Below are 17,993 nucleotides of genomic sequence, written 5' to 3'. Positions count from 1 at the left end.
AGTTTTATTTCAGTACCTGAAACTTTAGACTGGTAATTAAATATGTTTAGCCTACTTTCATCTTTCTACAATGTCAAGGTCTCATAAAATCCACCTAATTTTTATTTTATTTTATTCCGCTGATATTATACGCATAAAGACAGGTATTTTAACCAATATAACTTGAAATAAGGCTGATAAAACTGAACTTTTAAGACGTCAAAATAAAAGACAGACCTTAAAACGTCCTCATTTCACCACTTCCTGTCTGTTTTTGCCAAACCAACACCTATTTTCCTCCTTATTTAATACCAATCTGCTTTGCTTCCAGGTTGGTCGCATACCGGCGGACCACCCTCTGGTGGGCGGGCACAAGGGCCCCGTGCTCGACATCGCGTGGTGCCCACATAACGACAATGTCATCGCTAGTGGCTCCGAGGACTGTGTTGTTAAGGTATGTAATATGCTTTAGTATATGAGGACCAGAATAAAGTAGTGAAATAGTAATTAACGTGTCCTGTGTATGTAATAACTCAGATAGGGGTCTCTTAATTATGTTGTCGACATCTTCGATAGCGGAGTGGTTAAAAGCGTAAAAAAATTGACACAATTATTAAAGGGGCCAAAAAATTATTGTCATTTATCTGTATCGAACAGAATTCTGCAAATATCTACCGAATCCTCATTACTTCGCTGCTTCTTGAAGGTTAATTATAATCATAATCCCCTAGTAGGACGTATTCTCTTTTTATCAAACTTTGCCTCATTTTTCATACATATCCGAAAATGCTTTACAAAGGGTCAACCTTACATAACATGCTGAAGATTTTCAACCACCATCTCTAAGGCCTACCAATCTCCCCGCAGGTATGGCAGATCCCCGACGGGGGCCTGTCCCGTACCCTCACGGACCCGGTGGTTGACCTGGTGTTCCACCAGCGGCGCGTGGGGCTGGTGCTGTGGCACCCCACCGCGCAGAATGTGCTGCTCACTGCCGGCTCCGATAACCAGGTCAGTTTGGATATACTGATGTCCAGGTCAGTTTGGAAGATGTATGAAGTTGGACAATGGTACGTTAAGGAAAATGATGTACAATTATGGAGCAGTCTGGTTAAAAGTTGCTGGAATGTCCCAAGCTTGGCTTTGTATGAATCAGCTTAATAATATTGTTCTTGGAGACATTAGACATTCACAAACTACTTTATGACGCTCTTAGCGTCTGGATAAAATAACAAGAAGAAGAATTATGTTGGACACCTTTTTGAACACCAAATCATCTCATAATGATGAGGTCAAAGGTAATAATCGGTTGCAATATGCTTTATTAGGTTTCATGGTTCCCCATGTAGCGAATACTTAAGAATGCCCCTTTATTGTCTTGTCATATAGGTGAAAAACTTTTAAACATATTTATTACTTCATCACAGATAGCGATATGGAACGTGGGCACCGGCGAGGTGCTGCTGACGTTGGACTGCCATCCGGACCTCATCTACTCCGCCTGCTGGAACTGGACCGGCTCCAAGCTCCTCACCACCTGTCGCGACAAGAAGATCAGGTAACCATCAGTTTCTATACCTTCTCCTTTCTTCATAGTCTTGTGGCCGTCGACTGCTGAACATAATAAGCCTACCATACTATCTTGGCAGCCCGTCATAAGGATCATACCTATAATAGGGGATAAAAGCATTTTATATTTAGTTCCTTTTTCCTTGAAATAATTATTGTTAGACCGAACAGGATCGAAATCAAAAGAGTTATAGTAACCTGCAAGTGTTCAAGCACAATTTACTATGCTATCCTACTATGTTGTTTATAACTTAAGAATTTTCGCAATCGGGGCTAAGTTAACAGACTTTTGTGACGATTACGTTTATAGCCAAAACTGGACACATTGGCTGATTTTTCACATTAAGTCACCAACTAAAATGTATTTTATATTTTTTCGCTACCTAGCTTACCAGAAAAACCACAAAAATATTACACATTACACACTAATTAATATACCTGTTATTCGCCAGGATCATCGACCCGCGCAAGGGCGAGGTGGAGTCGGAGGCGGTGGCGCACGAGGGCAGCAAGGCCTCGCGAGCCATCTTCCTCAAGCACGGGCTCGTCTTCACCACCGGGTATGTACCTAACCCTCACTGAATAATCACTATTACAGATATAACTAATAACATGGGAAAATATGTTGAATCATTGAAGTTAGGGGGGTGTTTCGAGGGGTTCTTTAGTATGGCTGATGGTGAATAAAAAGCAACCTAAAAACAAACACTCATCTTCTTACGTGAAGGTGCGTGTAATTATTCGGAAGTGTGTGCGCAGGCAGTCGTTTGAATTTAGTTTGTTTTGTAACTTTGACCTTTAAAATGTGTTATAAATAAATATGAAATTAACCATATAAGAAGACCTGGTATTTTTTGTAACCTTTGCCTATTGCAAAAAGCTTCATCGAATAATTGCACATTCCCAACATATGTTATAGACATTTTTGGTATACAAATACTTGTAATTTATTCATCTATTCTTACTTTAGTTGTGTAGCATACCAATACACATAGTTTTCCAACATATTTTATTGTTTTTTTCCCTCTGCAGGTTCAGCCGCATGTCGGAGCGTCAGTACTCGCTCCGCACCCCGGATGCCCTCGCGGAGCCGATCGTGACGGTGGAGATCGACACCAGCAACGGCGTCATGTTCCCGCTCTACGATCCCGACACTAACCTCATCTACCTCTGCGGGAAGGGCGACTCCGTTATACGATACTTTGAGGTACTGCATCCTTATCGGCCTAGCCTGTTCCTATACCCGGATGCCCTCGCGGAGCCGATCGTGACGGTGGAGATCGACACCAGCAACGGCGTCATGTTCCCGCTCTACGATCCCGACACTAACCTCATCTACCTCTGCGGGAAGGGCGACTCCGTTATACGATACTTTGAGGTACTGCATCCTTATCGGCCTAGCCTGTTCCTATACCCGGATGCCCTCGCGGAGCCGATCGTGACGGTGGAGATCGACACCAGCAACGGCGTCATGTTCCCGCTCTACGATCCCGACACTAACCTCATCTACCTCTGCGGGAAGGGCGACTCCGTTATACGATACTTTGAGGTACTGCATCCTTATCGGCCTAGCCTGTTCCTATACCCGGATGCCCTCGCGGAGCCGATCGTGACGGTGGAGATCGACACCAGCAACGGCGTCATGTTCCCGCTCTACGATCCCGACACTAACCTCATCTACCTCTGCGGGAAGGGCGACTCCGTTATACGATACTTTGAGGTACTGCATCCTTATCGGCCTAGCCTGTTCCTATACCCGGATGCCCTCGCGGAGCCGATCGTGACGGTGGAGATCGACACCAGCAACGGCGTCATGTTCCCGCTCTACGATCCCGACACTAACCTCATCTACCTCTGCGGGAAGGGCGACTCCGTTATACGATACTTTGAGGTACTGCATCCTTATCGGCCTAGCCTGTTCCTATACCCGGATGCCCTCGCGGAGCCGATCGTGACGGTGGAGATCGACACCAGCAACGGCGTCATGTTCCCGCTCTACGATCCCGACACTAACCTCATCTACCTCTGCGGGAAGGGCGACTCCGTTATACGATACTTTGAGGTACTGCATCCTTATCGGCCTAGCCTGTTCCTATACCCGGATGCCCTCGCGGAGCCGATCGTGACGGTGGAGATCGACACCAGCAACGGCGTCATGTTCCCGCTCTACGATCCCGACACTAACCTCATCTACCTCTGCGGGAAGGGCGACTCCGTTATACGATACTTTGAGGTACTGCATCCTTATCGGCCTAGCCTGTTCCTATACCCGGATGCCCTCGCGGAGCCGATCGTGACGGTGGAGATCGACACCAGCAACGGCGTCATGTTCCCGCTCTACGATCCCGACACTAACCTCATCTACCTCTGCGGGAAGGGCGACTCCGTTATACGATACTTTGAGGTACTGCATCCTTATCGGCCTAGCCTGTTCCTATACCCGGATGCCCTCGCGGAGCCGATCGTGACGGTGGAGATCGACACCAGCAACGGCGTCATGTTCCCGCTCTACGATCCCGACACTAACCTCATCTACCTCTGCGGGAAGGGCGACTCCGTTATACGATACTTTGAGGTACTGCATCCTTATCGGCCTAGCCTGTTCCTATACCCGGATGCCCTCGCGGAGCCGATCGTGACGGTGGAGATCGACACCAGCAACGGCGTCATGTTCCCGCTCTACGATCCCGACACTAACCTCATCTACCTCTGCGGGAAGGGCGACTCCGTTATACGATACTTTGAGGTACTGCATCCTTATCGGCCTAGCCTGTTCCTATACCCGGATGCCCTCGCGGAGCCGATCGTGACGGTGGAGATCGACACCAGCAACGGCGTCATGTTCCCGCTCTACGATCCCGACACTAACCTCATCTACCTCTGCGGGAAGGGCGACTCCGTTATACGATACTTTGAGGTACTGCATCCTTATCGGCCTAGCCTGTTCCTATACCCGGATGCCCTCGCGGAGCCGATCGTGACGGTGGAGATCGACACCAGCAACGGCGTCATGTTCCCGCTCTACGATCCCGACACTAACCTCATCTACCTCTGCGGGAAGGGCGACTCCGTTATACGATACTTTGAGGTACTGCATCCTTATCGGCCTAGCCTGTTCCTATACCCGGATGCCCTCGCGGAGCCGATCGTGACGGTGGAGATCGACACCAGCAACGGCGTCATGTTCCCGCTCTACGATCCCGACACTAACCTCATCTACCTCTGCGGGAAGGGCGACTCCGTTATACGATACTTTGAGGTACTGCATCCTTATCGGCCTAGCCTGTTCCTATACCCGGATGCCCTCGCGGAGCCGATCGTGACGGTGGAGATCGACACCAGCAACGGCGTCATGTTCCCGCTCTACGATCCCGACACTAACCTCATCTACCTCTGCGGGAAGGGCGACTCCGTTATACGATACTTTGAGGTACTGCATCCTTATCGGCCTAGCCTGTTCCTATACCCGGATGCCCTCGCGGAGCCGATCGTGACGGTGGAGATCGACACCAGCAACGGCGTCATGTTCCCGCTCTACGATCCCGACACTAACCTCATCTACCTCTGCGGGAAGGGCGACTCCGTTATACGATACTTTGAGGTAAATAAACAAATCCCGGGGCTGCGGGATTGTTCGAAAGAGTTACCGCGGCCCTGGTACATAAAAGGCCTACGCGCATTATACCGCCGGAGCTTGTAGAGCAATGTTCCGTGATGACAACCAGTTTTACGAGGACTACACCAGTGTTTTACATGGAGCGACTGCCTATCTGACCTCCACAACACGTAAGTAGCTTGGTAAGGACTGTTGACAAACTTTCCGATTATTTTGTTACTATCCGCAACGACTAACATATCTTCCTTATGGAAATGATATCGTCATCGTTCTAGTTTCTCAATTAATATCATTGTTAAGCTAAAAACTAAAATACTGTTTTTTATTTACAGGTGACACCAGAGCCACCATTCGTTCACTACATCAACACCTTCCAAACGCCAGACCCACAGAGAGGTAAGCCATATACAAAATAATTTTTATCTCTAAAATAACTTTCAGAAATATCATAGTAAATGAATATAATTAGCCTAAGAAACATATTAGACCTTATTTATATAATTTTAAGTATTTGTATATACATATTGTTGTATTTCCTAAGGGCCTAAAATAAAGGAATTAATAAAAAATAATTTGTATATTGTGATTCCCAGGTATCGGCATGATGCCGAAGCGAGGTTGCGACGTGGCCACCTGCGAGATAGCCAAGTTCTACCGATTGAACAACTCTGGACTGTGTCAGGTAAAAATAATCATGTTTTAGTTCTCTGAACTTGCTAGGTAATAAGAAAATTTTTAGTACACTGTATTGACGGTTTTCTGTTGTTTCCCAAAAAAATATGAGTCGACTTAATTGGCTCAAATTGTTGGACGTCTGAAAATGTTCTTTTGTGATTACTTGGATATGAAATTACAATTAGATAGTTGACTAGGTCAAAAATAAAATCTGTTTTCTTACAGGCATCTATTAATGTCACTTTCATTTATTGTTTCAATAGAAAAGCTTTTTTATTGTTTAATATATACAAGCAAAATAAGTTTACAGTTTATTAAAAATATGTAACGACATTTCAATATCACGATTAGAAAAATGAACTGTCAAAAAAGTTGCCTTTTTATGGCTAGTTGTCAACTACCATATAATTCTAAAATCCTCCCAATCTCCCCACAGGTGGTATCAATGACAGTCCCCCGCAAGTCGGAGCTGTTCCAGGAGGACCTGTACCCCGACACGCTGAGCGACGAGGCGTCCCTCACGGCGGACGAGTGGCTCGCGGGCGAGGACGCCGAGCCCTGCACCATGTCGCTCAAGGTATCCTGCAGGACCGGCCTAGTGGGAGTAGGTCACTTTAGGGCTACTTGGAAAACTAGGACTAAAGGACTGAATAAAGACTTCAGGCTATCGGCTTTGGAGCTAGGAGGAGACATTTTAGGGACAGTTTTGATAGTGAAATTGGGAGTTGAGGCTCGAATAAAGACTTAGGTCATGTACAGGCTGCCTGCTTTGGGGCTAGGAGTAGGTGCTTTGTAGACAATTTTAGGGATAGTTTTCATGGTTAAAGTGGGACCATGTCACTCAAGGTACCACGTAGGGCTGCGCTAATGAGGGGTCTGTAGGTTATTTTAGCGAAATTTTTTTTGTAGGTCGTAAACTGTCTGTTAATTAGTAGCAGTAAAGATAAGAATTTGATATTACTTGTTCAGGTTACTGTCAAAATTAAATCTTTAGTAAGGAAATCCATGGATAAGCTATCTACTAAGTATCTATAGTCAAAAGTATATTTCTTCAAGACTTGATTAGCTCAAGAATAATGGTATAAAAGAATGTGAGAATGGGGATGGATGAATGGAAACTGAGTGCACCGTGATTTGGAAATAGTCGAGTATACTTGGACCTTTAAGGCGACGAATTGGTAAACAATAATTCCATAACCGGCACGCGCATCTAAGGCGCCAAGAGGGGTCGGAGCGTCTGAGCGGGGCGAGGATAACAATACGCGCGCTAGCTTATAACTAAAAGTCGTAAGCGACAAAATGGTTTTGTTATTTTATTATTTAGAAATGATAATTTGATAAAAAATCCTTCCACAATTTTAAAGAGTATGTATATATTCAACTACTAAAAAAGTTAAGAGGCTTAAATCGGTCCCGTTTGCCCATAATATGTGAATCTCTTTTTAAAAAGAGGTATGTTTGATATATTTTTCTCTGTTATAAAAGTTACCTAATCATGTTTTGAAGTCTAACAAAATAAGGTTTATATCATGAACTTTCAGGTAACCAAGTTGTATTTTGATCCGTTTTGTATTTACTGAGAAAAATTGAGATCCTTGGCGCCAAAATTTCCAATTCGTCCTCTTAAGTAAGGCTGCCTTTCTAGTATTTTGTTTACTGGGAGATATTTCTTAGCAAATATAATTTCGTAGCTAGTTCATTATTGCACATATTTCTCTATGTAATAATAAATAGCAAATATGTATAAATGAATTATATATATGAATTGCTATCATAAAAATACTGTCTATAATATGTCTATAGGCATGCTTTTTAAAATAATATGAGTTCGATTTTTTTTTTTTTATAATTTTCCAGAGCAGGTAAGTTGGGCTTGCTATTTTTACTCTTAAATTATCTATTATGGCGTTATATAATTTAAAAATTGCGTTTAAAAATTATATTATAATTAGAATAAATTGCTGTAAAGCCATAAAGATAGTTTAAGAGATTTTTTGACAAACTCAATTTTTTTTTTAATCACTCACATGGGTTTTCCCTATAACAATGTATAAAACAATACCTTTTCGACAGTTTTTTTTTTTTTTTTTTAATATGATAAATTAATAATCCTTTTCACTTGTCTTATTTACAGCATGAACTCCTAATTACTAATCTTTCAATTCATTAATTTAATACCTCTTCACCTCACTTAAATTTTGGTCCTCTAACGCGCAACCTTGTGTATCGAAGGACCAATATTTTGAAGTGATTCTTTTTATATAGAATATTGATTCTGGGTTCGATTCCCAGTTATTTTTGTTTGCAACGTCACGAGCCTCGGTGGTAACATTAGGGATGCTATAGATTTTTTTATGTAACGATGGTGGATCAGTCATAATTGCGTGTGTAAATGTACCATGTATATTGTCTTTGTATTCAAAAATTCGGTAGCGATCAGATGTGGCTGAGTCATATAAAGACAATGTGTGTGTACATTTACACAAGAAACAAGTATGGCTTACCCGCTTTCATCTCTTACAAATTCTACATATTGCACCCCCGATGCGATACTGTCACTTCTGTAAAAAATGCAAAAATGAGTTTATTATCTAAGAAATATCCTAAAGCACCCTTTTATTTGGTGCGATAACATTACTTTTGTAATACGCAAAAGTTGTCGTTATAGTTAATCGCATCTATATATTCTTTGTTGTATGAGGTGTCTAAGTTAAATGCTTCTGAAAAACTACATTTTTGCATAAGTGACAGTGTCACACCGGGGGTGCGATATACTTATCTGGCTATCCGTCAGTTACACAAATTTCCATTAAAATCGAAGCTTCATTAAATCGTTTGCTGACCCTTTTTATCTAGTTGCCAAAGAAAGAGTCAGTAATATATTTAATGAAGTATTAACTTTAATGGAGCTTTGTGCAACTGACGGTATATCTCCAACATAACAAAGCGTTATTATTATTATCTATAATACTTACTGAAAACACAATCCCGACTTGTGTTTCTAAGCATCGTCTTGAATGTATCTGTTGGCTTGCTCTAACGACTTTAATTTGCGTTTATTTTGTCTGTTGTGTGTTGTGTCTCCTTAACTGCGATTTATTCATCGATTTTGCGATTTTTTTGTCGTGTTACTAACACTGTTTTTATGTTGTTATCTTAATAATTTTGTAATTTATGGGTGCCACTTATTCTTGGGATTTCCTTGTAAGAATAAAGTATTCTTTTGTGAAACACCAAATACTTGATATTAGAGAGGAAAAAATGATGCAAACGAAATTAAGTAATGCACCAATATTCCTATATTTAGAGACTATTACTGAATAACTTTTAATCTCAAGAAGCTTATTATTTAATTGAAAATCAAAATTAAGTAATATCTCTGGTACATTTTAACGTCATTAATATTTATTAAAAAAATACTTGCTCCAATCATTTTAACAGAATCAAAAATAATAAGCTAAACTAACATGAGCTGCAGTAATAATAATGCTATTGGGTTATTTTTTACGATATATTTACATTGACTTGTATTCTAACTATTAGAAACATTTCTATGTATTTTTTTTTATAAGAATATCTGAAAATTTCATAGTAAACGTTTTCAATTTTTAAGTATTTCTTTGCATTACCGTATGTTCAAAATTTGATAATTTAAAACTTATCAAATCCAACTTTCGAAAATATATTATCTCCGTCTTACACTTAAATAATAATCGACAGAGAAGTCCCTGTAATTTACAAACATATTTCTCTCGCAAAACCAAATGTTTTCTACATTACGTAGACATTTTTTTTCTATATATAACGTAAATATACCCCCCAAAAGACACAACACCAACCTCCCAACTAGTCCACCCCCACCAACAGACTCGTTCATAGACAGATGCTATACGGTAGGGCTCCCCTAACCGCACTACAGGAGCGTGCCCTCGTTGTGCAGGGCGGATACGTCGCCGGCCGAGCCGCCACCCAGCTGCACGTCAACAAGAAGACCAACGCCTTAGCTGGGGCTAAGGAGAGGGAGAAGGACAGGTCTCCTACTCCGGCACATCGGAGGGATGACAGCCATGCGGGGACTCCGGCCTCCGCTACACCGCCGCCGGCCGTCAGTGCTGCTGTGGTATGTATTAAAGTTAAGTCTACAAGAAGACCAATGCTTTAGCTGGGGCTAAGGAGAGGGAGAAGGACAGGTCCCCCACTCCGGCACATCGGAGGGATGACAGCCTCAGTGCTGCTGTGGTATGTATATGCATACCACACCACCTTATGCGCTTCCCCCGGCGCTGTGCCTCTTCGCGCCTGTCGTACAGGCGCGAGAAGAACCGCGCCTCCAGATCCCACGGTGGCAGTCCGGCTAGTAGGCCAGCTGCTTAGCCTGATGGCTATCACTCTTTGGGGCGGGTAAGAGGAGCTTAGAGAAGATAAGTTTGGTTTTACGACAGCCATGAAGGAGAATCACCGGCAAATCGTTAACGGTAAAACTTGGTCCTTGAATTTTAGTTCCAGAAATATTTAAGTAAACAGTACTATATATAACAATCCTAGTATTCTGCTACCACTATTAAAGATAATAATGATATTTTACTTTGTAAAACATGGCACAAAGGTTTTAAAATTACCCACTATTATTATCATTTTCACCACAAACCTAACCTATCTATTCCAGGAGAAGCAGCTCTCAGACCTAGTCGACGAGATCCGCAAACTGAAATCGGTGATCGTCAAACAAGAAAACCGCATCAGGGCTCTAGAAGCCACTGTGAAGGCGCCGGCCACCCCCACCATCACTGCCCCCGCGCCCAGCAGCCCTCAGCCGGCCGCCAGCCCCCAGCAGAACCATGACGACGACGCCATGGCTCCCGACGAGGTCTGAAGGTCAGGGAGAACAGGTACTTTGTGTTCTATAGGCCCAACTTCACTGACAACATAAACGATGACGTGACTGCTGGGCAAAGACCTCTCGAGGGTTCGCCTCTTTGCTCGATCTTCAGCAACCCGCATCCATTGCTTTCCGGCGACCTTGGCCAGATCCATCTAGTGGGGAAACTGCCCACGCTGCGTCTTATGGTCTTCTGACATAAACCATCAGTTCTCTTTAAACAGCTGTTTAATGATAATGAAAATTCAGAGTAAACAGTGTTTAAGAGAAATAGACATTTATGTTGTTGGTGAAAATGGACCTCAATCTAGTTAAACAAGGACCAAAATACAACACTGGTCCTTTTTAGTAATAAAAATTATGGAATTGGTAGTTTTGTTTAAAAGCAGCAAAAATACGCTAGATAAAAAACACAAAGTTGACGCGTCGATATTTATTTTGTAACTGTATTATTAACTCGATTTATTGCAGTAAGAAACGGTTTAGAATTGATATCGACTAAATAAATTAATGATGAAAAGTCACTACATTTAGATACGGTATATTTGGACAATAATTTAGGATCGAGGGAAGCAAAGCCTTTAAGTAAATGTTCTGAAGTTTCATTGTTACGTATAAAGGGAGTACAGTGGCGCACAGAAATATATTTAAACTTGACAAATATTAATCTTAAAGTACATACTTAATGATTTATGAAGAATACAATATTTAAACAAACAATGGACTTTTGACGCAACTGCATTGCGTCGTAGTGACAGTCGAAAGACGTCCACTGCTGGACTGCTGCCTCCCCCAAGGTTCGCCAGTTTGCTCGATCTTCAGCAACCCACATCCACTGCTTCCCGGCGACCGTGGCCGGCAGGTAGACCGTACATCTTTCATCATCTATTATTTATTATTATTATTTATGTCTCTTTCTGACCTCGGGACTACAGAGTCCCGGATTTTTGTAAGGCGAACGTGGGGCCGAAGCCAACACGCTGAAGCCCTTTTGAGACAACTTTAATGAAATGGTAACACAAAACCGACGATTATCCCTGTATACACTATAGAAATGTACCCAAGGACAATCCCCGGTTCTGTGCTAAACTATTGCTAACTATGGATGAAAACTACTTAGGCTATTGTGATGGGATGCTAATGGACTAGGAATGGGGAAACTACGGGAACTATGGCACCTAGTGGCCGGGCCAGTTAATGATTTATGAAGACAGACAAAAACATTTTTAAAATGGATACAATCAATGGAATTTCAATACAGGTGCATCGTATCAAATTCTGTCAAAAAGTTGTGACGTAAATATTCCTGTGCGCCACTGAACTCCAACTATTTATTTATATAAAATAATTTTGTAAATAGTAAGTATAGTGAAGTGATAAAAACGCGAAATAAAATTATGTGCCTTAACTCATTTAATTATATAATTTACCGTCACAAGTCATTTGTATATGCTATTAACTGATTGGTGTACATTTTTGTGTGCGATGAAAATAATTAGCAAGAAAGCCTTATGCCATTTAGCCAGCCCTTTGCTGTTATAATACCTACATATTGATACTTGTCAATTTTGAAAAAATAATATTGTTCAATCTATAATTTTTTTTTTCAATCGCTTGATGCAATTTTTGTATAAAGGACCGGAATACATTACATATTAAAATTTAATACTAATATCGATATTTTGTTTGAAGATCTCACGATACATTTACATTACTTTATTATGCATATGACTACACACACCTTATGAAACGTGGTCTTAAAAAGAACTGTGTTTAGTGCTGGGCCTATATCACTGACTTGTATTAAGTTCATGGTCTAAACTCAGCACTAAAGCGAGTACATTTAAATACCACGTTTTATAATGAGTGTGCCAGTATTTCTGGTCCTTTGATGCGGAAAACAAAACAATTTATAATATCTCTCTTTGATATAACTTCAAGCCTTATAGGTTCATTCTAAAGAATATAAGGTCCAAACCGAAAAACCTAAAAAAGTTTTCATATTAATGTAGTAGGAACAAATCAATTATTAGTTTTTAACGTAGGCACACAAACGCTGGTAGTGATTAAGCTAATTTTATTTATTTATACGTGTTTTATGAATATGTGAACACTATGTTGATGCGAAAGGTACATTAAACTACAATAGATATTTTTGAGATTATGTTATACATACAAAGGAAATTATGACTTATTTTTTTCGTAACTACTACACTAAAACTGGTACTTTTGGTCCTGTCTAGTAACATAAGGACCAATCTTGCGTCTATCTCTATTCTGACTAAAATGTTTACCTATTTGTAAAATACGGATGTTAACCCTAGTTCACACAAGTTTCTCATTAATACGCTATCAAATATTGTACTATGTTATAAACTGTCAATAAATTATGAACACCCGTGTGAATTAAGCTTTAAATTCGATTTAGACAGTTGATATTGTACTCTTTGGAGAGTGGATAAAAAATATAAACCAAAAAATAATAAACACTTGCCCCCTTACTTATAAAATCTCTAATCACCTTCTAAGCAAAATTTTAACTAATCACTACTTAAAGTCTTAAGTAGTGATTAAATGTTAGTTAAGACATGCTTAAGCAACGTTTATAAGTAAGAATTTTCTTAAACAGCCCTTAAGTATTACTTATATTTAATTCACGTTTATAAGTAAGGCTGTTGGTGTTTTTAGCAATATTACATACCTGAATTATTTCTTAATACAACGAAATGTGTTAAAAATTAACACTCTATTTTTATTCGTTCTCTAAAGGCGATATCAAATGTCTAAATTGAAATTGTATAAGTTAGGCTTAAGAGTCCAGTAACTTGGTGCTTTTGTATATCTTTTATATTTTCAAATAACTTAAGGCGCAACGCTTCTAAACAAATTGCTGGCTCAATGCATTATTAATAATTATTTTCTACTATTATTCTATTCTAGTTAATATAAGTTTGCTGTTTTAATATATTATGATTTGTAAGAATTTTCTAATTTTTGGCGCCGAAATCTGTCGCCATCTTGAATTTTAACATACCAGCGCATCATTCGACTTTTTAGTATTTCATTTTCTCACAAATAAAATAGTATTTATATAGAATCGTCAACTGAGGACGCGATTTTCATTTAACACAATGTAAAGTATTAATTTCATATCATTGGATACATTTTACATGGTCCTTGGCAGCTAGTCATGTCAGTTATGAAATTTGACATTTGACAGTAAGTCGCGCTGTCATCTCGACAGTTAGTATTATAGTTTAAATTTTAAATAGTATTATTACGACAATTATTTTTCTTATGTAATTTATGATGGCGTAAACTTAGATGTTCGTTTTAGTATCATGACAAAGCAATGTATGAATTTGTATGGGAAAATGCTTGGTTTTACCTTTATGAATATTTGTGTAAATTATGATGGAGCCCCGAGTTTTTGTATCATATTTAAAAGCATATTTACTTCATGATGTGTAAATATTTTATGGCTACCAATTTAAGTATGATCAGAAATTGGTCTTTACATCCGAAACTTCAATTTGTACGTGACGCTTTTGTATTTTATTTTTCATAATCGAGTTTTTTTTCTTAGCATTTTTAACCTTTTGTGTAAAGATACGCGCTATTTTAATGTACTTAGTATAAATTTTACTATCGACTAAAAGGCAGTGTCCAAGAAATGTGAATCGATAAAAATAATGTGTTGTCTTACATAACATAAGTCAGATTATTAAAATGAAATTGTTATAGTCAGATACTGACACTTTCGGAAAACTCAGATGGTTAAAATGAAATTGTTGTAGTCTGATAATTTCCTGACACTTCCGAAAAAGACGTCTAACAACAGATCGTTTCAAAAAACTTCGCAAAGGTAAAAAACGGCCGATTTTAAAGGTCTCTGTAGACAATTTCGTTGATATAACTTTACAGCGTAGTTTCACATTCGTTGGTCACTCCCCAGATGTTAGGATTTCGACTGTTAATATTTTGACGTTAAATAATTTGTAATGGTGTTTTTTTCTCTTACCACCGCTTTAGACGCTTCCCTAATTAATAATATTTCATGTCTATTATAGTTTTGTTTTGAACATGTTTACTAAAAATATTATGCACCTGAACTAAAGATAGAGAATAATCTATGTGACGTAGCATGCATGAAGTATGTATAGACAGCACATCAAGCTACTCCAATTTGTAAATTTTTGCCAATAAAAATTGAACCTTATACTTACTAGAGATAGAGTTGAGAATCTATTAAAGAAATTTGACAGATTGCTACCTTCATTTGCTGGCGTATTTAGTTGAATAAGTTCAAAACAAAACATCAATATTCACTTTTAAATGTAAATATTATCTACTCCTTTTTTGATTAGAAAATGTGACAGCGGAAAACTGAAAATAGTAAAATATATGACGCACAATTTTGTAAAATACGTTGTCTTAGAGTGTGTGAACACTGGATAGTCTGAAAGACTTGAAACATTGAAATTTAAGTAAAAGTACGTATCTAAGACAACGTGTGTAGTATATAAAAATAATTTGGTGCTAGTAATGAGGAATTCTTATCCTGTTGTAAAGTTTTGGATTTTTGCCTGGATATGACAATAGACTTCTCAATCCAAGTTACGTAAAAATAAATATGGCAAATAAGCCTTTGACAGTTATTTATATATTGTCATATCTAAAGCATAAGAAATATGAAAACTTGAAGAACTTTGTATGTAAATAAGTATTATGAGTAGTCACGAATTAACTTCGACTTATTTATCAATGTTTTATTAAGGCTCTGCAATATTAAGCCAACTTTAGCCTTTCAGTCAACCAGTTTTAAAGATTGGTAACTAACTATTGACTAGCTTTTTATACCAATATACTGCGAAATGCTTGACAATATAACTTACGACGTATACATTTTCAATTTATAAAGTCTTTTCTATACATTGTTATTTTAACTCTAAAATCTATAACATTAAAGCTCAATTTTGAATGTAATCTTACAATTTCAGATTTGTAATAATTAATGCCTTATTCGGTGCTACTAAGTGCCAATGCTACAGAGCTACATATAAAATTGTATAACGTTTTACATGAAAATTGTCAATATTATATAATTAAATAAATATAGGTGATAAGTGCCTTGTTGTGTTTTGATAAGTAATACTCAGATCATTAATATTGCTACGAAAGTTGAACAGAAATATATATTTATTTTACTATTTTCATTGGTCGTATTATTTCAATCCTACTAAACTATATAACTAATAATAAAATGGAATGATTTTTTGTTTGTACCCAACCAAAGGCTCCGAAACTACTACCTATTTGAAAACATATTTCACTGTTATATAGAAAGCTATACTCTTCCCGAGTAACATATATGCTATACTTTATCCCATTGCGGGAAATAGTTCGTGGTAATGGGATGCGGGTTAAACCGCGGAAATTGGCTAGTAAACTTATAAAAAAACTGGCCAAGTGCGAGTCGGACTCGCACAAGAAGGGTTCCGTACCATTGTTTAGAAAATGATCAAAAAAATCACGTTTGTTGTAATATTTATTTATTTTATTCCAGTTTTCAGTATTTGTTGTTATAGCGGCAACAGAAATACATCATCTGTGAAAATTTCAACTCTCAAACTATCACGGTTCTATTCTATTCTATTTTTGGATATGGCAATCCGTGTCGATGTCAATTCGACGATTCTGCCAATGACAAGTGGGATGACAAGCAAGTAGTGCTTTTAATGAAAAAAAAAAAAAAATAATAATTATATATTGATTTAAGACGGAGCTGTGGCCGATCTTGTGTAACTTAATGTGTTAGTAGGACGGCACTGAAACAAACAGAAATACATTTACATATATAAAAATAACAAGAAAATGTTAGTAACACATAACATACATATACCACAACCATACAAACTGAGGCCTAAATATAGGCCACAGTTTATAATTTAATATTGTTTTGATGTATAAACATCAACAGCATCTGGAGCAGTTCTGGACAGGAGTGGGATAAGAGGGAACGGAAATTAGTAGGGAGAGGAATTTTAAGTTTTTGGAGACGACCATATAAATCAAAGGATGAGTTGTTAGGACAGTCAAAAAATATATGGTCCAGGGTACCCTCATCCAGTCCACACTCGCAGAGGGATGAATCCTGCACCCGAATTTTGCGCAGAAAGACCGGTGTACAACAGTGACCTAACCGTATTCTGCACAGGACTGAAATTACCCTTTTAGGGTATTTTTTAAATTTTGAAAACCACGGTTTTGGTTTTACAACCGGTTGAATGGCGAAATAAGAGCTACCCTTCTTTTTGCTGGAGATGTTCCAGCATTCCTGCCACGAGGTCTCAAGACTCAATTTAGGGAGGTTTAGCAGGTCATGCCCTTGAAGGGAGAAGTGTACAAGGTCAGCAGACTCAGATGAACACGCATCTTTGGCCAATGCATCGGCACATTCATTGCCCGCTATACCGCAATGGCTAGGAATCCAGACTAAGTGAACTTCTTTCTCTTGCCTAGTGCAGGAGAAAAGGGACTTTTTAATATCCAGGACAATAGGAAAATGGAGTTTAGTTCTAAAGGGATTCTGGGATAGGGCTTGGAGACAGCTAAGGGAGTCAGTAAAGATAACTCCATAGCTAATCTCATGGGACTCTATAAAACGACAAGCTTCCAATAGTGCCACACACTCGCCTGTAAATACAGAAGACTCCTTCGGACATTTGAATTTCAAAATTATTTTAGAGTTCTGATAGTAAACCGCGGCTCCAGTACAGCCACCATTTGATTTGGAAGCATCCGTGAAGAACTTTTGAAACCCAATCCATCGTTCACCCAAAACCGCATTAAAGGCCGAATTTGCCGATGGGGAGTTTTTGGATATGCCAATGTTATAGAATATTTTAGGGGTGAAGCAAAGTACTTCATAGGGGTAATTAAATAGAGGAAGTCTGGGATATGGAGCAATGGGGGATTCTAAATTTTGAAAAAACCGGTATGCTTTTAGGAATAGGGGGATTTCTTTGTGTTCCCAATATTTGGAGCTGTGACAAAGAGTGTCAAGCTCTCTGAGTTTTGGGATGAGGGGGTGGGACGACTTGGGAATAACCCTGGATAGGAAACGGGAAGCAAGGTACTGACGTCTCAGGGCTAGAGGAGGTTCCGCGCATTCGACCTGCAAGGCGTTAATAGGCGACGACTTCATGCAACCTGAGATGATTCGAAGGCATTGAGATTGAATCCTATCTAAACCGGCCAAGGCACCTTTGTTGC

The 17,993-nt window shown here is 39.2% G+C and overlaps 1 protein-coding gene across 2 annotated transcripts in view; it reads left to right on the top strand.

Annotated features, from left to right (window-relative positions):
* The window catches only part of LOC124639645 (coronin-1C-A), a 28,102-nt gene extending 16,879 nt beyond the window's left edge, over window positions 1-11,223 (top strand). Inside the window, exons 3-12 of one of the 2 annotated variants that reach the window (XM_047177085.1) lie at window positions 311-433; window positions 847-990; window positions 1,407-1,537; window positions 2,001-2,108; window positions 2,581-2,755; window positions 5,497-5,560; window positions 5,758-5,846; window positions 6,276-6,416; window positions 9,780-9,959; window positions 10,506-11,223. In XM_047177085.1, coding sequence (XP_047033041.1) covers window positions 311-433; window positions 847-990; window positions 1,407-1,537; window positions 2,001-2,108; window positions 2,581-2,755; window positions 5,497-5,560; window positions 5,758-5,846; window positions 6,276-6,416; window positions 9,780-9,959; window positions 10,506-10,712 — 1,362 coding nt within the window. In that variant the 3' untranslated portion in view covers window positions 10,713-11,223. Of the gene's footprint in view, window positions 1-310; window positions 434-846; window positions 991-1,406; window positions 1,538-2,000; window positions 2,109-2,580; window positions 2,756-5,496; window positions 5,561-5,757; window positions 5,847-6,275; window positions 6,417-9,758; window positions 9,960-10,505 lie in introns of both variants that reach the window. The other variant, XM_047177084.1, reaches the window with a different exon arrangement.
* Window positions 11,224-17,993: the final 6,770 nt, after the last annotated feature.

This window comes from Helicoverpa zea, chromosome 19, assembly GCF_022581195.2.
Source record: "Helicoverpa zea isolate HzStark_Cry1AcR chromosome 19, ilHelZeax1.1, whole genome shotgun sequence".
Lineage (NCBI taxonomy): Eukaryota > Metazoa > Arthropoda > Insecta > Lepidoptera > Noctuidae > Helicoverpa > Helicoverpa zea.
This window is presented reverse-complemented; position numbering and strand designations above follow the sequence as displayed.